Source organism: Ovis aries, chromosome 15 (genome assembly GCF_016772045.2).
Source record: "Ovis aries strain OAR_USU_Benz2616 breed Rambouillet chromosome 15, ARS-UI_Ramb_v3.0, whole genome shotgun sequence".
Lineage (NCBI taxonomy): Eukaryota > Metazoa > Chordata > Mammalia > Artiodactyla > Bovidae > Ovis > Ovis aries.
This window is the reverse complement of record NC_056068.1, coordinates 43,837,128-43,861,358: the sequence shown is the minus strand read 5'-3', so window position 1 is coordinate 43,861,358 and position 24,231 is coordinate 43,837,128. Positions and strand designations below refer to the sequence as shown.

Genomic DNA, 24,231 nt, shown 5'->3' with positions numbered 1-24,231 from the left:
GTTTTTCTCCTGTAATTGAGATCTAATCTTAATGCATTATGGTCAGAAAAGATGCTTGGAATGATTTCGATTTTTTGAATTTATCAAGTTTAGATTTATGGCCCAGGATGTGATCTATCCTGGAGAAGGTTCCATGAGCACTTGAGAAAAGGTGAAATTCATTGTTTTGGGGTGAAATGTCCTATAGATATCAATTAGGTCTAACTGATCTAATGTATCATTTAAAGTTTGCATTTCTTTGTTAATTTTCTGTTTAGTTGATCTGTCCATAGGTGTGAGTGGGGTATTAAAGCCTCCCACTATTACTGTATTTTTGTTGATTTCCCCTTTCATACTTCTTAGCATTTGTGTTACATATTGCAGTGCTCCTATATTGGGTGCATATATATTTATAATTGTTATATCTTCTTCTTGGATTGATCCTTTGATCATTATGTAGTGGCCTTCTTTGTCTCTTTTCACAGCCTTTGTTTTAAAGTCTATTTTATTGGATATGAGTATTGCCACTCCTGCTTTCTTTTGGTCTCTATTTGCGTGGTATATCTTTTTCCAGGCCTTCTCTTTCAGTCTGTATGTGTCCCTTGTTTTGAGGTGGGTCTCTTGTAAGCCGCATATAGAGGGGTCTTGTTTTTGTATCCATTCGGCCAGTCTTTGCCTTTTGGTTGGGGCGTTCAACCCATTTACGTTTAAGGTAATTATTGATAAGTATGATCCCGTTACCATTTACGTTATTGTTTTGGGTTCGGGTTTATACACCCTTTTGTGTTTCCTGTCTAGAGACTATCCTTTAGAATTTGTTGGAGAGCTGGTTTGGTGGTGCTGAATTCTCTCAGCTTTTGCTTGTCTGTAAAGTTTTGATTTCTCCTTCGTATTTGAATGAGATCCTTGCTGGGTACCGTAATCTGGGCTGTAGGTTATTGTCTTTCATCACTCTAAGTATGTCTTGCCATTCCCTCCTGGCCTGAGGAGTTTCTATTGAAAGATCAGCTGTTATCCTTATGGGAATCCCCTTGTGTGTTATTTGTTGTTTTTCCCTTGCTGCTTCTAATATTTGTTCTTTGTGTTTGATATTTGTTAATTTGATTAATATGTGTTGACCTTAGACTCATTTTAAAAGTGATCACTTCTCATTAAAAGAAGCTGGGCATAGAGTTCATAGAGCAGAGAATGTCTCAGGAGACCTATACAAGCAGGATGGGGGACGAGACATAGGGGTACAGATGCAGCAACTGCTTATGTACATAGAATGATCTGGAAAAGGCTTGCAACCTTAATACTCTAGCTAACTGAAATTATATATAAGAGTTAATAACCAGGTTAACAATTTTCAAAGAATGTGAAAAGGTTACATGTAACACAAAACAAATAAACCTCATGTGTGTGTGTTGTTAGATTTTGTTTTTTTTAATCACTCTTATCACACAAGTGACCATGTTCTATACATGGCTGTAGGCACTTCATATATATTTGTCCAGTGAATAAGTGACCTCCCAGGGCTTCAGCAAAGCCTCAGGTCACTTACGGATTTTTGGTACCTATATTTCAAGAAAGAGAAACTTTACCAGATGTTTGCTTATTGCAGACAGCCCTTAAACATGTGCCGCTTCAGACCATCACTCATATATGACTTTAATAATAGTATATGTCAGTTCTTAAGTTGGTAATTTTTGCACACTGAAAAATTAATTTGTATAAATTTGGACATGTAAAAAGGTGTCTTTTTACATGTCTGTTTTCTGTTTAGATTCATTTTCTCAAGAAAATTTCTGGATTGCTTCTCTGTGTAATGTTTCAACGAACAGAAAATAATTAAAATGTGTTAGCGTTCAGTAATACAGGTTATGTCTTCTCCTTGAAAACTCTTTACACTTAGCAACAGGCTAACAGTATAACACCCATGATATTCTAGAGACAGGCTGAAGAAAAGTTGCTTTGTTTAAAAAATACAGAACTGGTCCCTAGCTTGGGCATTTAAATTCATAAAATTTTAGTTTTTTAAAAAATTTTAAGTCACTTGACATACAAATTCTTTTAAAAGGCGAATCTGAGTTTAACCTCTTTTTTGACACTTCCACCTCTTGAGTTATCACCTAAGTAGTTGAAGAAATGCTTTTCAATGTGTCCACTGCAACTAATAATCTATAGAATAGAAACAGAGATAGTCATTTTCCCTTTAACGTGTTCATACTCATATCTGGTTTAACATTTTCATCCTTCTTCATTTTCCATTTGTTAATGTACTTGAGTCATTAAAGTAGACTCAGAAGCTGAAGTCATCAAGAAGAAATACTCAGAAACAGCCTCCATGGGCAGGATTAGTGATATAAATATTGTCTCTCTCTCTCTCTCTCTTTTTTTTTTCAGCAACACTTGAGGTTCTGGTTTCTTTGGATAAGATATCTTAAGATAATTCCCAGAATTTCCTGGCAAAGTGGAAGGAAAAAGGAAACTAAACCAAAATGTTTAGTTACTTCAGGGTAGGAACATGGTATGTCTCAATTTCATTTAGAACAAGATGAGAAAATGATATTACTCAGCCACATTTATCTATTTTACTTATATAGAATTTTAGTAAATTATTTTTTTAAAGGTAGTACCTTCCCATGATTTATTTTTTTTTTTTTACTTATTTTTAGTTTTTTATTTTTTAAATTTTAAAATCTTTAATTCTTACATGCAATCCCAAACATGAACCCCCTCCCACCTCCCTCCCACAACATCCCTCTGGGTCATCCCCATGCACCAGCCCCAAGCATGCTGCATCCTGCGTCAGACATAGACTGGCGATTCAATTCACATGATAGTATACATGTTAGAATGTCATTCTCCCAAATCATCCCACCTCTCCCTCTCCCTCTGAGTCCAAAAGTCCGTTATACACATCTGTGTCTCTTTCCCTGTCTTGCATACAGGGTCGTCATTGCCATCTTCCTAAATTCCATATATATGTGTTAGTATACTGTACTGGTGTTTTTCTTTCTGGCTTACTTCACTCTGTATAATCGGCTCCAGTTTCATCCATCTCATCAGAACTGATTCAAATGAATTCTTTTTAACGGCTGAGTAATACTCCATTGTGTATATGTACCACAGCTTTATCCATAGCATTCAAAATCTCCTCCTTGCTCTCCAGTTAACTCAGCTCTGCCTCCCATTGGAGACAATGAGTAACTGTCAATTTACAGTGCCCCTTCCCAGAGAAATTTTATGGAACTTCAAGCAAGTATTAGGTGGAACCAAATGGAACTGGTCATTATTTTTTCTGTGAAAACAGCTTAATAATGGCAATTTTATATGGTTTAATCTAATCTATATATCAATACACTTTCTTCTCACTTTTTAAAACATATGGGTAGCCCACTGTAAACAGTCTTTAAACCTTGATATTTTTAAACTAACAATAGTCTTGAACATCATTCCATGTCAATACATAAAAGAGTTCTCACTCTTCTTTCAGCATATGCAGTGTCCTCATGTCTGAATGCACCATAATGGATTTAGCCAGCTTCTTGCTAATGGACATTCAGGTTGCTTCTAATCTTAACTGGTAAAAAGAATGCTTCTGTGAATAATCTGGTACTTGTGTCATTGTGCACATGTGTAAGGATATCTACAGGATATATATTTTAGAAGTAGAACTTCTGGGTCAAAGTTGTATGGGTCTGTAATTTAGAGAGACATCATCATATTGCCTTCTGTTGTAGCTGTACCAACTTATACACTTACAGAAACATTATGAGTACCTACTTTCTTATTTCTTTTTCAATTTGGTATCAAAAACTGATGAAAACGAATACAGTCAACCATAATTTGGGGTTATTATGACTCTATTTTTATGTTTTTGCTTTGCTTGTTTTTTAAATTGAAGTGTAGTCAATTTGGGCTTCCCTGGTGGCTCAGTGATAAAGAATCCGCCTGCAATACAGGAGACGTGGGTTCGATCCCTGGGTCAGGAAGATCCTCTGGAGAAGGAACTGGCAAGCCACTCCAGTATTCTTGCCTGGGAAATCCCATGGACAGAGGAGCCTGGTGGGCTGCAGTCCATGGGGTCACAAAGAGTCAGACAAAAATTAGCAATTAAACAACAGCAATAATATTTAATTCACAATGCTAGGTTAGTTTCACATATATAGCAAAGTGATTCAGTTCTATATATATTCTTTTTCAGATTCTTTTCCATTATAGGTTACTATAAGATACTGAGAACAGTTTCCAGTACTATACAATAGGTCCTTGTTGCTTACCTATTTTATTAGTAGTATGAATATATTAATCAAAACCTCCTAATTTATCTCTTCCCCTGCTCCTGGTATCCCCTTTGGTAATGCCAAGTTTGTTTTCTATGTTTGTGAGTTTATTTGTGTTTTGTAAATAAGTCCATCTGTACCATTTTGTAGATTCCACATATAAAAAATATTATGATATTTGTCTTTCTCTGACTTACTTCATTTAATATGATAATCTCTAGGTTCATCCATGTTGCTACAAATGGCATTATTTCATACTTTTTACAGCTGAGTAATATTTAATATTCCATTATATATATATATATGCGCCACATCTTATTTATTCATTCATCTGCTGATGGACATTTAGGTTGCTTCCATGTGTTGGCTATTTTAAATTGTGCTGTTATGAACAAAGGGTGCATGTATCTTTTAAAATGACTGTTTTCTCTGCAAATATGCCCAGGAGTGGGATTGCAGGATCATATGGTAACTAGTTTTTTAAGAAACCTCCATAGTAGCTGCACCAATTTATATTCCCACAAACCGGGAGGGTTCCTTTTTATCCACATTGTCTCCAGCATTTATTATTTGTAGGTTTTTTAATGATGGCCATCTGACTAGTGTGTTTTTGTAGCTTTAATTTGCATTTCTCTAACAATTAGCAATACTGAGTATCTTTGCATGTGCCTTTGGTCATCTATATGTCTTCTTTGGAAAAATGTCTACTTTTTGGTTGGGTTCTTTGATTTTTGGATATTAAGCTGTATGAGCTGTTTGTATATTTTGGAAGTTAATCCCTTGTTGGTAGCATTATTTGAAAATATTTTTATTCAACTATATTTTAACTGAGTTTCAAAATCAGCCTGAAACTGGCTGCATGGAAACAAATCACAATGTTTGTTTATTCTTTACTCCCTGGTAACATTAATGCAAATCTATTACCTTTATGCAAATATTTATTGCAAATGCTTAAAAGCTTTTGTGTGGTATGTGTGTACCTTGTAAAACGTTATATGTGTATGTACTCTACCATTTCTCTTTGCTAATCTGAAGTTGCATTAAATTTAGGATGCCATTGTTTAGGAATCAGAATCATTAGAGCTTTCCTAAAGACTGAGCCTTCCTTCTTAAACATCCCCTCACTGAAACTGTTCTCTGATGCTAACAGAAACGTGGATGCAGGCTGGCCCACGTGGTGCTCTTCAGGCCAAGCTATAGATTTCTTCACCAAAAGCCAAGCCTCTCATCTCCTTGGAATATAAACAACCAGGGCAAATTCCAACTTCCATGCTTTTCTCTAGGATTTTTTGAAGGTTTCTTCTGTAGGTTATAGGTTATCTAAAATTTAAGTTTCTCTTTTTCTTCTCTCATAGTTGATGCGATTCTTCAGGGATCTATGCTGTAACTGATGCAATTTTACAGTTTTGTATGTTTTGTAAGTATTAGAACAGAGAAATGGAAAGTGAAATTTCCATAGCCAAGGCTAGAAGTTACTAAGATCTTCCAGGCCATGAAAGGTGCATAGAAGATGATGAGCTCCCATAAGATTGTACAAACGGGGAGAAAGATGAGAGAGGAATCTCCATATTCATTTCTAGGGGGAAAGAGGCTATCTAAATGATCATTATGAGATTTTTGGTCATAACTATTAGTCCAAAAGAACACCTAAAAAACACTATAGATTGTTCTCCAAGAGAGAATCTAAAATTCATTGCAAACTGCTCTAAAGATACTGGTGTGCCATACCACTGCACAGTGACCAAAAGAACCTGGCTATCATCAGAAAGCATCTTAGAAGTCAAAGAAAAAATTCTTCTATCCTTAGTTATCATGAAGAATTCATACCTGAAATTCTGCAACCAGTCTGAATAGATACAAAGGGACCAGAGAAGGTTTATATACAGGCTATTGATGTGAGAATGGATGGAAGTTTCTTTATAAGAGTTAATCAATCTAAATTTATAAAGAATAAGAGGAAATATGCTGTCTAGCGCTGTGGAGCTAGACAGCGTCTCGAGTGCTGCAGTCAGGATGGTTACAACAGGGGCTCACCTAAGCAGCATTTCAATTGTTCCTCATCTTTGGTGAACTCTCACTGTCTAGGACTGCTGAAGAACAGTCATTCCTACTCGAGGTAGAATGATGGATTAAGATAACCTTATATGGTTTCCCCCACCCAAGTTCCATTTTTCAGTAATCCAGCACCATGGGCCTGATTTCTCCAGATCATATTATTAATCTTGAAAAGGGGACTCCATATGTGCCAAGTGATATACATAACAAGAAAATTGGGCTAAGTGCACGTATTTCATTATTCACTGGCATAACTTTAACCTGATAAACTCATCTGGATATAATACATGCAAAACCTGTAAGCTCTGGGCATATCCTTGAAGTTAATACCAGTACATGATTACTAGAAACTGCTACCATTTCTCTGAATTTTGAGTAAAATACATGCTATTTAAGTAAAGTGGTTTATCACCATAGCAACCATTTCTAGAGTCACACATTCAAATTATAGGCCTGCACAAGGTCCAAGTGATAGAATATTCTGGTGTAAGTTTTCAGCTATAGTTTTACTAGCTCTCACAGTCCTGTGCTTTTCAAAAGAAAGAAGGAAGGGAAAGAAAAGCAAAGGGAAGAAGAGAAATTGAACTCCAAATATATATCAATATATTTCTTATATAAGGCTACTCACATAAAGAGCAAAGCTAGTGGAGGTGATGGAATTCTAGCTGAGCTATTTCAAATCCTAAAAGATGATGCTGTTAAATGCTCCACTCCATATGCCAGCAAATTTGGAAAACTCAACAGTGGCCACAGGACTGGAAAAGGTGAGTTTTCATTCCAATCCCAAAGAAGAGCAATGCTAAAGAATGTTCAAACTACAGTACAACTGAGCTCATTTCACATGCTAGCAAGGTAATGCTCAAAATCCTTCAAGCAAGGCTTCAATAGCATGTGAACCAAGAATTTCCAGATATACAAGCTGGATTTAGAAAAGACAGAGGAATCAGAGATCAAATTGCCAACATCTGATGGATCATAGAAAAAGCAAAGGAATTCCAGAAAAACATCTACTTCTTCTTTGACTACACTAAAGCCTTTGACTGTGTGGATCACAACAAACTGTGGAAAATTCTTAAAAAGACAGGAATACCAGACAACCTTACCTATCTCCTGAGAAACCTGTATGCAGGTCAAGAAGCAACAGTTAGAACCAGACATGGAAAAACAGACTGGTTTAAAATTAGGAAAGAAGTGTGTCAAGGCTGTATATTGTCACCCTGCTTTTTTAACTTCTATGTAGAGTACATCATGCAAAATGCTGGGCTGGATGAAGCACAAGCTAGAATTGAGATTGCCAGGAGAAATATCAATAACCTAGATATGCAGATGATGTAACACTAATAGTAGAAAGCAAAGAGGAACTAAAGAGCCTCTTGAACATGAAAGAGGAGAGTGAAAAAGCTAGCTTAAAACTCAACATTCAAAAGATCATGGTACCCAGTCCCATCACTTCATGGCAAATAGACGGGGAAACAATGGAAACAGTGACAGACTATTTTCTTGGGCTCCAAAATCACTGCAGATGGTGGCTGCAGCCATGAAATTAAAAGATGCTTGCTCCTTGGAAGAAAAGCTATGACCAACCTACACAGCCTATTAAAAAGTAGAGATATCACTTTACTGACAAAGGTCCGTCTAGTCAAAGCCATGGTTTTTCCAGTAGTCATGTATGGATGTGAGAGCTGGACCATAAAGAAGGCTGAGTGCCAAAGAACTGATGTTTTCAAATTGTGGTGTTACAGAAGACTCTTAAGAGTCCCTTGGACAGCAAAGAGATCAAACCAGTCAATCTTAAAGGAAATCAACCCTGAATATTCATTAGAAGTACTGATGCTGAAGCTAAAGCTCCAATACTTTGGCCACCTGACACAAAGAACCAACTCACAGGAAAAGACCCCGGTTCTGGGAAAGATTGAGGGCAGGAGGAGAAGGGGATGACAGAGGACGAGATGGCTGGATAGCATCACTGACTCAATGGACATGAGTTTGAGCAAGCTCCAGAAAACAGTGAAGGACAGGGAAGCCTGGCCTGCTGCAGTTCATGGGATTGCTTAGTGTGAGACACAACTGAGCAATTATAACACTTTCACTTTTCATAGTAAGATATGCTCGTAAAAATTCTCTCATCTTTTACACAGTTGAAAACTTTTAAAAATTTTATGAATATCTTTGAAGGAAAATATCACCAGATATAGAATTCCAAGTTGACAGGTTTCTTGTTTTATATTATTTCCCACTTAGCAGTTTAACAATGTTGTTCCATTATTTTCTGGCTTCCATTATTTCTGTTGATATGTCAAAATTGCTCCTTTGATGGCAATGTGCCTCCTCCCTTTACTCCAGATGCTTTCACAATTTTCTCTCTCTGATTTAAAGAACTAGTGGGCACAATTTGAAGCAACCACAGACGCCAAAGCGTAGTGAGGGGATTCCTAAAGCAGATAGCCAGAGAAAGAGACTCTTACATTCCATTCACCTAAGATAAATGAACCAACCTAAGATTTGAACTGCTAAGAAACAATTTTCAGTTTTTATCCAATCAACTAATTACCTGCTAAAACAGAAATGTCAACACTTTTTGAAGGAACACAGTTGAATTCAGAGTTAATACAACACAACATTTCCAATGTCCAGGATACAATCCAAAATTACTTAACGGAAATAATAATCAATAGAGACAGATTCTGAGATGAACCCAAATATTGGAATTAGCAAATAAGTGATTATCATTACTATTATCAATGATGTAAAGTGAAAAATTATATCATAAATAAAATAGGTCTCCATAGAAAAATAGAAATAATAATTTAAAAAAGACCCAAATAAGAATTTTAGAACAAAATATGGTATCTGAAATTAAGTATCAAACCAGACAGATTTAACAGGAAAATGGACACAACTGAGAAAAGAGTAACCCTGAAGATAGATCAATAGAGTGCATCCAATTTAAAGAACAGGTTGAGAAAAATGAACACATGAAGCCTTGGAGGCTTACTGAACAATATCAAGTGGTCTAACATATGAGTAATTAAGAGTATCAGCAAAAAGAAACTGATTACAAAATTTCCCAAACTTAGCAAAAGACAGAAATACAGATCCAAAAAGTTCAGCAAATCCCAAGCAAGATAAATGTGAAGAACACGTCTAAGCAATATGACTGTCAAACTGCTGAAAACCAAAGATGAAGAGAGAATCCTGAAAACATTCAGAGAAAAGCAACACATTACATACAGGAAAAGAACACTTCAAATTACCAATGACTTCTTATCAGAGAATCTGACACCAGAAGGCAGAAGAATAACATCTTTAGAGTGTGGACCAAAATTACCTGTCAAACCAGAACTCTGTAAACAGAGAAAATGTCCTTCAAAAATTAAGACAAAATAAAGACATCTTTAGATAAAAGAAAACTGAGAGCAAACATTCAATACAAGAAATGCAAAGGAAGTTCATCAGGTTGAAGAGAAACAATACTAGATACAGGAAGCACAGCTTTTCTGAAAGGAAAGAAGATGATCAGAAATGATAAGTATCTGGGTAAATATAAAAGACAATTTTCCTTTTAATTTCTTGGAAATAAGACTACTCAAAGCAAAAATTAAAACACTGTTTTGTAGGGTTGATAATTACATGTATGTAATACATGAGACAATTATAGCACAAAGGTAGGATAAGAGATGAATGGACCCAAATGAATACATTTGAAATTGAAGCAGTGTTTTTACAACCCAACCCAATGGGTTGGTTCTCCATCGGGAAAAATATACATAGCATATACTAACAGGTATAATCTCTAAGGGCAGCTGAGCAAAAGCCAGGTTTGGGAGAGCAGGGAAATGATTTGAAAAGATTCACTACTATGTCCCTTCAATCATGGAAGTCTGGCTAAATCTGTGGTGAAACTCAAGTCTTACATAGGAGATTCTAATGGGAAGAGAAGTAGGGACAAAAGCCTTGTTATTTATTGGAAGCCTATGAATCCAAACTAGCAAGTGGCTTTGCTGACAGCATTAGATCAAAGAACAACAGGCCAAAATTCATGTTAGCACAATTAATTATTTGTACCTGTATTAGTCAGCTACTGCTACAGCTATGCTACTGTGTTTGAGAGGTCTCCAGGTCCTACGATTCACTATGAAGACTCACAGAAACCAGCATAGAGCTGTACTCATTGCTATGATTTATTACAGTGAAAGGATGCAGAGCACTATTAGGAAGTGAAAAGACCCTTGAGGAGAAGTCCAGTGGAAACTATGTTCCAGCTTCTAAGAGTCCTCTCCCAGGAGTCACACAGGAAGCACTTAATTACCCCAGCAACAAGTTGTGACAACACATGTGAAAGGCTGCCAACCAGGGAAGCTCAGAGAGGCTCAACACCCAGCATTTTTATTGTGAGCTGGCCATGGGGGCATTCTCTGCCTAGAACCTACCAAAATTCCAGACTTCCAGAGGAAAAGCAGGTGGTCAGTATTAACTGTATTGTTCGTAAGGTTTAGGCACAATTAATCATTCTTATCAGTTAATAGTAGCTATCCCAAAATCTAAGTTCCCAAAAGCCAGCCAAAGGCCAACCTTGAAACCAGGCCTTTTTAAGGATAGCTGCTTAGGCTTGCTATGTTAACTCTTTTCTATACAACTACATAAAAAAGAACTAGAAAAGTCTCAGTATGTTAAAACAATGAACATTAATTTTCACTTGGTGGTGCTAGGCTGGACTTCAGGTTTTGTACTGAGTTCCAAGTCTGTTCCACAGACCTTCATAATTCCAAGAACTGTGGCTTCTGTAGTCATGTTCTTCTCACGGCAGGTGGCCGAAATAAGAGCAAGCTAAATCATGCAAACGCTTTTATGGTCTCTGCTTATATCACACCTCAACATTCTGTTTGCTAAAGTCAGTAATATAGCTAAGACCAACATTAGTGAGATGAGAAAATATCCATCTACTCTAATAGGGAGAAAGGGTAGGAATGTACATATTCCTTACAGAGAGGTTTTAAATAATTGGGAAAAACAATCCAATCTACCACAGTGCCTTAGGGATCTTGCCAAACTGAGAGGGCAAGAGAGGCTGGAAGCATCACCTGATCACCTTTGAGAATGATATTTCTCAGTTTGTTCATTAGTTTAGGCCCACACCTCTGCCCAAAGGAGCCTTAAAGCAGACAAGAAAGAACATGCGATTTTAGCAATACTCTATGCAAGCTCTTTAAAGTGAAGTGAGAGTGTCAGTCTCTCAGTCACATCCAGCTCTTTAAGACCCCATGGATTGCAGCCTGTCAGTCCATGGGATTCTCCAGGGGATCTTCCCAACCCAGGATCGAACCTAGGTCTCCCACATTGCAGGCAGATTCTTTACCATCTGAGCCACATGGAAGCCATGCACGCTCTTTAGCAAAATAATAATAAAATTAATAATAGCTAACATTAATGCACGCTTACCATATGTCAAGAGTATTATATGCATGATTTCATTTACCTCTTGGTTGATGTCATTATTATTCCCATGTTAGATATGAGGAAACAGAGGCCAAGAGACTTGCCCAAGGTCCTAGAGCTTGTAAGTGGTAAAGCCAGGGTTTGAATCTAGGCAGCCCAGATCTAGAGCCTGTGCTTTTAACCAGTAGGACATTGTAAATGGAATGCTTTGGCACACATGCCAGATTACAGTGCTTCAGGAATGGAATATAAAAGTGTGCCCCAAATATGGAAGCACCACAAACCTTGCACATGATTCACAGGGGTTCCGGGAACTAAGATTTAATTTGTAACAACAGAAATTTTTATCCTACACTACTAAAATACTAAGAAAACTTGACTTTTTCCTCACAACAACAGGTCAATATACTACAAAGTTCGACCGTTTAATTTCAATCTTATTTAAATTCAGATATTCTTTGTCTTTGAAGAACTGCTAATGAACACATTGCATTGCTCAAAATAACTGTTCAAAATTGCTAAAACACCTTGCCTTTCTATTTTCTAGACTGGATAAAAAATATCTGATACACGTACCATTTCCTTCATTTTGCAAAGTCCATGTCTTCGGTCAAGAAAAATGATCACAAAAATTTTCCATTTTCACTGAATAAGTATATTCAAGACTGTGTTCAATAAGCAAATTAACAGCTAAGAAGTTTCTTCCTTATTAAGCGAGAATTCTATAATGCAAATATACTTTTGTTACATGCAGAGTTGCTAGTCGCTCCCTCTATGGTTATGGGGCTGTGCATTTTAATTACAGACCTTCATTTCTCCTCGATTGTTTTTTGAGCTTAATGAACAATGAAAGTAGTGTACTGCTTATCAGAAATCACTAAGGGCTGAATGTGAAAAGGCATGTTCCTGCAATAAGCAATAGTCTGCCAAGTGTCTCATTTGAAGATGAGTCAATGCTGCTATAGGAGTTAAACTCTTGGGTCTGCCTGATAGAGTAGATTAAGAACCCATTGTGGGGAATTTAGAGGGTTCCCAATAACACAAAACACTTTCTAGTCATACTCAGGCTGTAAAATACAAGATATATGAGAGAACATTTCTATCTTCAAAAAAATACACCTACCGAAAACAAACTAAAGGTTGAAAATGAAAATAAAAAAATGGACATTGCCAAACGCCAACTATTTGAAAATAAGATTGAAATGGTGAAGTATAATATCTTCATCCAAACATGAACAATGAGGAGATACACAGTGTATTTTTCCATAATGCCCAGGGCATTGAGTTACCCAGAGAAAGAGGAAGGTGCTTAGTTCAAGTGTTTTTTGTTTTTGTTTTTAAATAATTCCTCACTTTTTCTGCTAGTTTTCCAAGTACTTTGTCACTTATCTGAAAAGTGTGATTACTCTCATTTGTGAGAATTACAAAATCAGGAGCTCTAAAGGGATTTATCAGATTCTCCAGAAGAGAGAACAATGATACAATGGAAAGCAGATCTGTGGCAATCTGCATTTACAGTAAAGCCAAATTTCAAGTATTTTAATGGAAAAAGAATCATATACATCTCTTTATAGTAAGGGTAAATATTTATCATATCAAATTATCCATATAATCTAATTTTAACAAATGAATTTTTCCCATGGGAAATATTTCAATATTATTGGAATGATTTTTAATAAAATTAAAGTTTCACTCTTAAGGATATTAGTTACTATATGAATCCTGCATGGACTCAAGACTAAATGGCCAATCCTAATTTCAGTTATCACTTTAAATCTTATTCTCTACTATTTGCTGTTAATGAAGATCTTGGGGGAAAAAGAAGTAGTTTCTTAAACTCAACTTCAATGCAATTAACAAAGTGCATATTTATTCATAAAAATCCATGAAAAAACTTAATATACAAGAGAAGATTTTCTTTTAAGGGATAACACTCTTCAGAAAAACTCCCAAATGAGGTAAGGTATTCCTCCCAAGATGTCACAGCCAAAACCTAAGCACAGGAAAGTCCTTAAAGGACATCCAGGGCAAACTCCTACCCACTATGTAGAAATTCCTGGCACAGCATTTATAACAAGTAGTTTTCCAGAGCCTGCATGAATATATTCAATGGCTGAAAGGTGAGGTTTACTATCCACAGTCCCACCTGCGCTACTGCAGGTGAGCTCTGATTGTGGAAAAGCTCTTGTTGATAAGTAGAAATGTATATTCTTAAATTTTCAATCCACTGAGTCTAGTTCTAGCATCCATAAGCACCTCAAATTCCAATCCTTCTGTTCCCTAATTGGAAGTAGCTGAGAACATCACATTGAGAACATCACGGCAAGTGTTACCCCTCTACTCTGACTCAAAGAGAACGTAGGAGGAGAGCAGAGACGTGACAGAGCAATGAAAAAGGAGATGGAAGACAACCAAACATTTGGTTTACAAGGATATTTTATGTTCAGATTCAGTGAACATAGATATGATCCAAGACTACAAAAGATAATGTGTATATACATGTGTATGTCTGGATTTGTGTTTGTATATATGTGAGTATACACACACATATATATACTTGTATATATGCATATATGTAGATATATACACATATACAAGCTTCCCTGGTGGCTCAGCTGGTAAAGAATCCATCTGCAATACAGGAGACTGCCTGCAAGAGACCTGGGTTTGATCCCCGGGTCAGGAAGATCCTCTGGAAAAGGAAAAGGCAACCCACTCCAGTAATCTTGGTTGGGGTTTCCCATGGACAAAGGAGCCTGGTGGGTCCATGGGGTCACAAGAGTCAGACATGACTTAGCAACTAAATCATCACTACCATGTGTGAGTATATTGTTGATGCATGTGCGTAAAACGTAATGTATGTGCATGAGAGTGTGTGAGTGTGTGTGTGTATGTATATATGTGTGAGTATGTTTATATATGTGTGTGCACATGTATGTGTGTATAAAATTCCAAGTCAGCTAACAAGAAATTTTTCAAACTATGTTCAATGAGGAAGTGCAAACATGGGTTTTTAGGATATTATTTTTAACAAGAATACCAAATACACACAGCTGCTAAGCACTGCAGGAGTTGTTGACAGACTGGAGAGGGTGAGAGGGATTCAATAACCTTATGTTTACATTACATAAAAATATGGCTATTTCAAAATGTCTAAATAATTAAACATTAAGCTTATTATCTAGACATTTGCTATCAACTAGACGAAGAAATTCCCAATGCATAAATAAAAATCAACCAGATCACTGGGTCTCTTTCCTCAAGTGTCTGACAGAATTCGTGGCAGGGCAGGTACAGACAGCCACGCTGTACCTTCCTGACTGTGGGTCAGGATTTACCCTTCAGTCCCTCTCTCCACTCTGCCCGTCTCTAGGTCTCAGAGAACTGAAAAGCAGCAACTCCTCATAAGAAGTGGCGTGCCTGGAGGTAAATCTGGCCCTCGGTGGCAAGATGTTCCATCATTAAAGAAGAGCTCAAACATGCTGATTAGACTTCAAGATGAGAATGAGAACAAATGTACAGAAAGTTTTTCCTCAAACACAGAAACAAAAGAAAAGAGGATGTGGGTAAATTGTCAGGATATTGAGTTGGTAGAATGCAATCTAGAATTAACCAAATGTTGCTAGATTTTATTCACCAAAAACAGTAAAACTGTATCTAATAAAGTAAAATAGTAAGCCTATACAAACAATTTTAGGTATCATAAAACTGGAAATGACTAACTAATGTAATAGTAATTTTTGAAGTAATACATAAACCCATTCCAAATTGTATAATCTGGTAAAATACATACATTATTCATTGTGACTCATTAGCCAAATCTGGCACACCACCTGTCTGTAAAGTTTCGCTGGAACACTCATTTGCTGTCTATGCCTGTGTTCATGCTATAATATCAGCATTGAGAAGTTGTGACAGAGACTATTACGGCCTACAAAGCCTAAAATATTCACTCTTTGTTAAAGGGAAAGTTTGCAGACCCCTCCACTATATAATCACGGATCTTAAAATAAGCATCTAGGCCACATCACTAAATCATGCTAGTTTCAAGCTTTACTTTCTTTATCATGCGGGGCTCTTTTGTTACAAAGCATTACAATCCAACAGCAAAAAGAGTTGCAAAAATGTTCCAAGTGTTGTGAAGGTATTGTTTTTCCTACCTGTTTTGTTGGTTCTTCCTATGTTTTGTTGGTTCTTCCTACCTGTTTTCCTTCTTCTTCATCTGAAGAGTTACTGACATCAGGGACATTTCGGCTGGGTTTGTAAACTTTCAGCTCCTCTTGTCCAGACCTGCTGTCTCTTTGGTCTGTTGTGCTTTCCTCATCACTTTCTGGGTTATTTTTCCATTCTTTCATCATTTCTAACACATTGGTTGGTCTCGCTGAAGAAAGTGTATTGCCCTAATATTAAATGACGAATTTTTGGTGTTATAAACAGTTTAAAAAATTGAAGACTCTTACATATTTCAGTAATATAATCTCACAAATTCACTAAGTCACACGGAAAAATTATAATATTGAATAAATAGCAAAACTTCTGATGCCCTTTTGAGAATACTCCTTGAACTGACATGTCTCAGACCTCTTCAGTAATACTTTTTATAATATACCAAAATTTAGGGGTGGGAGAATATTCAGTTTCAAAAGAATAATACAGCATGCTTGTGCAAAAGAACACTAGATAGGGCAAGTCCCGAGAATCCAAAGACCCCCTTATAGCTCTGTTCTTAGAAAATTAATAAGAAACTGAAAGAATGAAAAAAGTTGTCCAAAGTCTACTGGGTCTAACACTAAGCGTAAGCCTGTGTGTACATGTGTGTTAGTCGCTCAGTCATGTCCAACTCTGCAACCCCATAGACTGTAGCCCACCAGACTCCTCTGACCATGGAACTCTCCAGGCCAGAATATTGGAATGGGTTGCCATTCCCTTCTCTAGGGAATCTTCCCTACCCAGGGACTGACCTGGGTCTCCTGCATTGCAGGCAGATTCTTTACCTTCTGAGTTACCAGGGAAGCCCTAGGGTGAGTCTACATAACATCAAAATGTCTAGGTAGAAAATCTAGGTTCAGCTGATTAGTCTGGTATTGTATCCAAGAATAAAGACGTTCGACTTGAAAGCTCTTAGTTGACTGGAAGATTTAAATATAATGTGACCATTTGATTATAATGTACTCTATGCGCTGTTTAATTCCAGATGTGAGTAGCTCATACCAAAATTAACCACTTAATATTAGCTATATTTTTCTCAAATAAAATATTCCATCTAATGCCAGGAAATGCATGAATGCAGTCTCAAAGGGCTCCTGCTAGACTAGTTATGCCTTAAATATTTTTGTTCCTAATGCAGACTAGTAGAGAAAGTCTGGACAAGAAGTTTGGATCACATTTAGATTAAAAATAGAAAGTTTAGGCATGAGTACAACTATGGTGTGATTCTAAATTAATTTGACATGTGAATGGATTGAAGCATTAAGCAACAGGGATACAGAGTAGTATACAGCCAAGCACTTTAAGGGCAGCCATCTGAGTACACTGTGGAGGATTAGCAGAGCTTAATAAATTCAGGGTTAAAGACACAGACAAATACAAAGCATGGAATCAGTTCAGTTCAATTCAGTTCAGTCGCTCAGTCGCCCGACTCTTTGCGACCCCATGAATCACAGCACGCCAGGCCTCCCTGTCCATCACCATCTCCCGGAGTTCACTCAGACTCACGTCCATCAAGTCCATGATGCATTCCAGCCATCTCATCCTCGGTCGTCCCCTTCTCCTCCTGCCCCCAATCCTTCCAAGCATCAGAGTCTTCTCCAATGAGTCAACTCTTCGCATGAGGTGGCCAAAGTACTGGAGTTTCAGCTTTAGCATCATTCCTTCCAAAGAAATCCCCAGGTTGATCTCCTTTAGAATGGACTGGTTGGATCTCCTTGCAGTCCAAGGGACTCTCAAGAGTCTTCTCCAACGCCACAGTTCAAAAGCATCAATTCTTCAGCGCTCAGCCTTCTTCACAGTCCAACTCTCACATCCATACATGACCACTGGAAAAACCATAGCCTTGACTAGACAGACCTTAGTCGGCAAAGTAATGTCTCTGCTTTTGAATATGCTATCTAGGTTGGTCATAACTTTTCTTCCAAGGAGTAAGCATCTTTTAATTTCATGGCTGCAGTCACCATCTGCAGTGATTTTGGAGACCCCAAAAATAAAGTCTGACACTGTTTCCACTGTTTCCCCATCTATTTCCCATGAAGTGATGGGACCAGATGCCATGATCTTCGTTTTTTGAATGTTGAGCTTTAAGCCAACTTTTTCGCTCTCCTCTTTCACTTTCATGAACAGGCTTTTTAGCTCCTCTTCACTTTCTGCCATAAGGGTGGTGTCATCTGCATATCTGAGGTTATTGATATTCCTCCTGGCAATCTTGATTCCAGCGTGTGTTTCTTCCAGTCCAGCGTTTCTCATGATGTACTCTGCATAGAAGTTCAATAAGCAGGGTGACAATATACAGCCTTGACGTACTCCTTTTCCTATTTGGAACCAGTCTGTTGTTCCATGTCCAGGTCTAACTGTTGCTTCCTGACCTGCATACAGATTTCTCAAGAGGCAGGTCAGGTGGTCTGGTATTCCCATCTCTTTCAGGATTTTCCACAGTTTCTTGTGATCCACACAGTCAAAGGCTTTGGCATAGTCAATAAAGCAGAAATAGATGTTTTCTGGAACTCTCTTGCTTTTTCCATGATCCAGCGGATGTTGGCAATTTGACCTCTGGTTCCTCTGCCTTTTCTAAAACCAGCTTGAACATCAGGAAGTTCACAGTTCATGTATTGCTGAAGCCTGGCTTGGAGAATTTTGAGCATTATTTTACTAGCATGTGAGATGAGTGCAATTGTGCGGTAGTTTGAGCATACTTTTGCATTGCCTTTCTTTGAGATTGGAATGAAAACAGACCTTTTCCAGTCCTGTGGCCACTGCTGAGTTTTCCAAATTTGCTGGCATATAGAGTGCAGCACTTTCACAGCATCATCTTTCAGGATTTGAAATAGCTCAACTGGAATTCCATCACCTCCACTAGCTTTGTTCATAGTGATGCTTTCTAAGGCCCACTTGACTTCACATTCTAGGATGTCTGGCTCTAGATGAGTGATCACACCATCGGGATTATCCAGGTCGTGAAGATCCTTTTTGTACAGTTTTTCTGTGTATTCTTGCCATCTCTTCTTAATATCTTCTGCTTCTGTTAGGTCCATACCATTTCTGTCCTTTATCGAGCCCATCTTTGCATGAAATGTTCCCTTGATATCTCTAGTTATCTTGAAGAGATCTCTAGTCTTTCCCATTCTGTTGTTTTCCTCTATTTCTTTGCATTGATCGCTAAAGAAGGCTTTCTTATCTCTTCTTGCTATTCTTTGAAACTCTGCATTCAGATGCTTATATCTTTCCTTTTCTCCTTGGCTTTTTGCTTCTTTTCTTTTCACAGCTATTTGTAAGGCTTCCCCAGAGAGCCATTTTGGTTTTTTGCATTTCTTTTCCATGGGGATGGTCTTGATCCTTGTCTCCTGTACAATATCACGAACCTCATTCCACAGTTCATCAGGCACTTTATCTATCAGATTTAGGCCCTTAAATCTATTTCTCACTTCTACTGGATAATCATAAGGGATTTGATTGAGGTCATACCTGAATGGTCTAGCTGCTTTCCCTGTTTTCTTCAATTTCAGTCTGAATTTGGTAATAAGGAGTTCATGATCTGAGCCACAGTCAGCTCCTGGTCTTGTTTTTGTTGACTGTATAGAGCTTCTCCATCTTTAATATAATCAATCTGATTTCGGTGTTAACCATCTGGTGATGTCCATGTGTGAGGATCATTATGCAATTCACTCCCTGTCGTTCTTCAACGTTATCCTTTTTAAAGAAGATCTATATTCTTACCACTTTCACAGCATCCTACTTTTGGTTGCACTTCTGCAGCCTCTACCCATTTACTCCTAGAATACCCTTACCATGCCTTCTGCCAACCCCTAGCCTACACTTCTTTCGAGGCCTAAGTTCTCTGTTAAGTATCCCAGAACTTCCAAAGATGTCATCAACTTAAATGAAGCACAGATGAAGGCTCAGACCAAAAAGGAACTGAAATTGTTTAGAACAGTAGACAGTCTCAGAGGTCTCGTCTGAATGATTTCTGATCTCCAGGGTTCTGTCAACAGTCCTGCTTTACCCCAGTGATTTATCTGGCCTCTCTATTATAACTTCCTGGCTTCCTTGCAACCTTGAACACTAATCACAGTGTCCAGGCTCATAGAATACCAGTACACACAACTTTGCCTTGAACTTTAACCTCTCATTAGAAAACAGAAATAATCTCACACATCTAGGTCTGTAATCCTAGTCCTCAACTGCCCTTCCCTGATAAACTCCACAAGTTAACTCTCTGGATCCATAGAAGTTATTGATGGTGCTTACCCAACATTCCTGTCTTCAAGGCGCATATTAGAATCTTGCCTCTCTACGTCTTTTGAGACATGACCATATGACTTGTTTTGATCAGTGAAAATGTGATTTGAAATAGTGCATGTCACTTCTAGACAGAAACTTTGAAAGCTTGTGGTTTACATGTTCTCAATACCTGTATTAGTAACAATAGAAGCACAAAGACAGAGTTCCCTCAGCCTGGGTCCCTGAGTGAAGACAAAGGGAAACAGAACTTGCTTCCCTCCTCCAAGCCAATGTGCCATGGAAGGCGTCAAGAACACTGAGATTTGGGTCATTTATTACCACAGCATAATCTAGCCTGTCCTGATATAGGTAGATAGAAGATTAAAATTTACATTCTGTGAGTCACCTCCAAAAAGCCCAAAAGAATGGGCTCACTGTACAATCAGCATACCCAACAAACTGTAATTACTACAGAAATCATATGCAATCAGTACCATGTGATAGCCAATTTATTTAGGCAGTATTGGCTTTGCACAGCCCTGATACACATGAATTTCAGTCATCATGAATTAGTTAAATAGTATCAGTCACCCAGCAACATAGTTCAAATTTTAGTCACTATGGTACGATAACTATCATTACATAAAGTTCAAACTTCACTGCGAGCTCTTCAATACACCATCACCATGTAATTACAGATATGCATCATGGCCAGTGACCAGTCATGTCTATTGGTGACTGGACACCATCCATCTGCTACTCGGTTCACACACAGACAGCAATGTTTACAGTTGTGTTGCCTCTTTGTCTCCCAGGTAACTTGCCAACAAAGATGAAACTGCAACAAAGAAACTAAAGTGATAATACTGGAAGTAAAAGCTGAATCACATGTAAATGGAGTGATGATAGAAGAAATAGCTGACCATGAGAATGTTGACACCGTCACTGAAAGAATCCAGATGTGCAACCAAGGGAACTTAGTAAGGCAAACTTAGCAGCACAAATGAGGAAGGATGAAGATACTTCAGGGAATATGGTGCCCACAAAAAACAAATTTAAAGAATTTTCAGAGATATTTCGTGACATTGGAAAGACAAAGGATACCATGTTACAAGTTAATCCAAGCTTGTAAAACACTATGACAATTTGCCAAGGCATAAAAAAGATATTTCCCTCTGTATTATAAGAAGGTAAGCATTCTTTAAACTAATCTTGATAACTTTTTAACCAAAAAATAAGATACTTTAATTCTCAATATTTCTAATGTTTTAAATTACAGTGCAAAAAAAATAGCTTTACTTTTGTCTCATTCCCTATATTTATTTATAACTAACAGGGAGTTTTTTTAAATATTTAACAAAAATTTAAAGGGCATGGATCATAATTTTTCCCATTGATTATTAAAATCATTTTTCACAGCTTCAATATATACTATCTTTATGGTTCTGCACTATTGTGTAAAGCAAGAACTACCTGTACTATCTTGAACCTGCATTTCTAGCAATCTTTCAAACACTTGGTTTACACACACACACACACACACACACACACACACACACACACACACACACCCAAGAGCTTGGTGACTGACACTCTACAAGTCTAAAGTAGAGGAACTTAGTATTCAAAGAAATGATCCTATTTCTTATTTCAAAGAGACTGGGGAGAAGGGCAAAAGATCCAGAACAGGAACATCATCCCCTCAAAAACACTCTACTTATTTATAAAATTTTAACTATTTGCTTCCTATATTTGTTTGTGATAGCAAACAGGACACAAGCAGTGGTATGGACTCCACACTTTCTCTCTTGTCTAAAGTCCATCCAATAACTTACTAGACTCCCCGCTTCTTGCTTGCTAGCAGTTGAAGGAGAAACTGCATCAAATACTTGCACTGATCAGATGATTAAGTGGCCCAGGGCTGCGTGTCGTGAGCCTTCTAGGCTGAAGAGAAATTATACATGAATCAACCAAAGAAAAACTGGTATAATTTTAGGGTAGACACTGCAGATTGCGGAGATACCTCACCATCAGAACAGTAACTTCTGAACTCCCTTTACTGGCTGTGTTCAGGGAGTCACGCCCCGAACTTATCAACCATGAAACAGCAAATAGCAAGAACTCAGCAGTAATAGGCTGATAATCTGAGGCTATCATAAGTAGAAAACCAACCTTTTGGTTAACAAATTTCTACTTGTTTAACTAACAGCTTGAGATTATTTTATTTCGAAAAGCTAGAAAGCTGAACATTCATAGAGGAGAAGTTTGGTCAAATACCAATATTTGGACTTAATACCTGAGTAGGCAGGTCCTACAAATAGAGACCCAAGCATACATCCTCACCTAACAAAATTTGCCTTTTCAAGGATAGAGCCTATTGGTATTTTGTAAATAATAAATATTTAATACATATTTTTAAATGAATGAATAATATGTATGAGTTGGGATAAGATGGTATAAAATATAAAATAAGCTAAGCTAAAAGGAAACATTCTGGGACTTCATAGTCTTTATTTTCTACTTTTCATAAATAGCTAGAATACTTTACTGAGGGATAAAATCTTTTCAATAGGAAAATGGAATGCTGCTGCTGCTTAATTGCTCAGTTGTGTCTGACTCCTTGCAACCCTATGCACTGTAAACTGTGAGGCTTCTCTGTCCATGGGATCCTCCAGGCGAGAATACTGGAGTAGATTGCCATTCCCTTCTCCAGGAGATCTTCCCGACCCAGGGATGAGCCCAGGTCCTCCCACATTTCAGGCAGATTCTTTACCACCAGGAAAATGGAACAGTCACTTTATAAAAAAGCACATAAAAGGATGCTCAACTTTACAAAATTAATAAAATCCAAATCAAAACAATGAGTTACCAATTTATACCTAATAGATGGACATAAATTTAAGTTTGACGATTCTCTTGGTGAGGGTGTGGGGAAACAGGTTTCTCATTTACTTGCTTTTTATGGGAGGATTAGTCAGTTATAAACCATCAAAATGTGTAAAGCACACTCTCAGAGATCAGTAGTTCAACTTTTAAGAATTTATCCTATATGCTGACACAGTATACAAATGTATATTTACAAGAACATTTGTGGCACCACTGTTTGTAATAGAAAAGGCCTGAAACAGTTTAAATATTTCATATTCAGAAGGGAAACATAATAGAAATAAATAAAATAATAATTTTATATAAAATTATAAAATAATAAAATAATCCATGGTTTTGGATACAAGGCTGCTTTTTTTTAAAAAAGAATAAGGAAATCATCCCAAAATACATTCGATGAAAAAGAAAAGTTTATGTAATGTAAATTCATTTGTGAAAAGTGGATGCCAAAAATTATACAGAATGTATTTAAAAGAACACATAAGAGATTTAACAATGGTTATCTTTAATAAGAGGGAATGAGGGAATAGACGGAAGAAGTTATTTTTCCTGCTTTGTTTACCATTCAAATCATTTACCAAGGGTAATGGCAACTATTTGGAGAAGGCAATGGCAACCCACTCCAGTACTCTTGCCTGGAAAATCCCATTGACGGAGGAGCCTGGCAGGCTGCTGTCCATGGGGTTGCTAAGAGTTGGGCACAACTGAGTGACTTCCCTTTCACTTTTTACTTTCATGCATTGGAGACGGAAATGGCAACCCACTCCAGTGTTCTTGCCTGGAGAATCCCAGGGACAGAGGAGCCTAGTGGACTGCCATCTATGGGGTCACACAGAGTCGGACATGACTGAAGTGACTTAGCAGTAGCAGCAATGGCAACTATTATATGACTAATAATTAATATAAATTATATGGGAAAGAAACAATGTAAGTCATAGGACTGATGGCACCCAAAATCACTAAACATGCCCTAATGGGTCTCAGTGAGTCCAAGGCAGCAGTGGAGAAAGGTAATAATGGATCACTAAAGTAAGCAAGGGAGAAGGCAATGGCACCCCACTCCAGTACTCTTGCCTGGAAAATTCCATGGATGGAGGAGCCTGGTAGGCTGCAGTCCATGGGGTCGCTAAGAGTCGGACACGACTGAGCGACTTCCCTTTCACTTTTCTTTCACACA

The 24,231-nt window shown here is 37.5% G+C and overlaps 1 protein-coding gene across 8 annotated transcripts in view; it reads right to left on the bottom strand.

Annotated features, from left to right (window-relative positions):
• STK33 (serine/threonine kinase 33) overlaps positions 1–24,231 on the bottom strand; it is a 199,525-nt gene that overhangs the window by 5,222 nt on the left and 170,072 nt on the right. For 6 of the 8 annotated variants that reach the window (XM_060399944.1, XM_060399947.1, XM_060399945.1 and 3 more), the window contains one exon: positions 15,941–16,138. The exons of 1 other annotated variant lie outside the window; for it this stretch is intronic. In XM_060399944.1, coding sequence (XP_060255927.1) covers positions 15,941–16,138 — 198 coding nt within the window. Of the gene's footprint in view, positions 1–15,898; positions 16,139–24,231 lie in introns of all 8 variants that reach the window. One more of the 8 variants, XM_012095817.4, reaches the window with a different exon arrangement.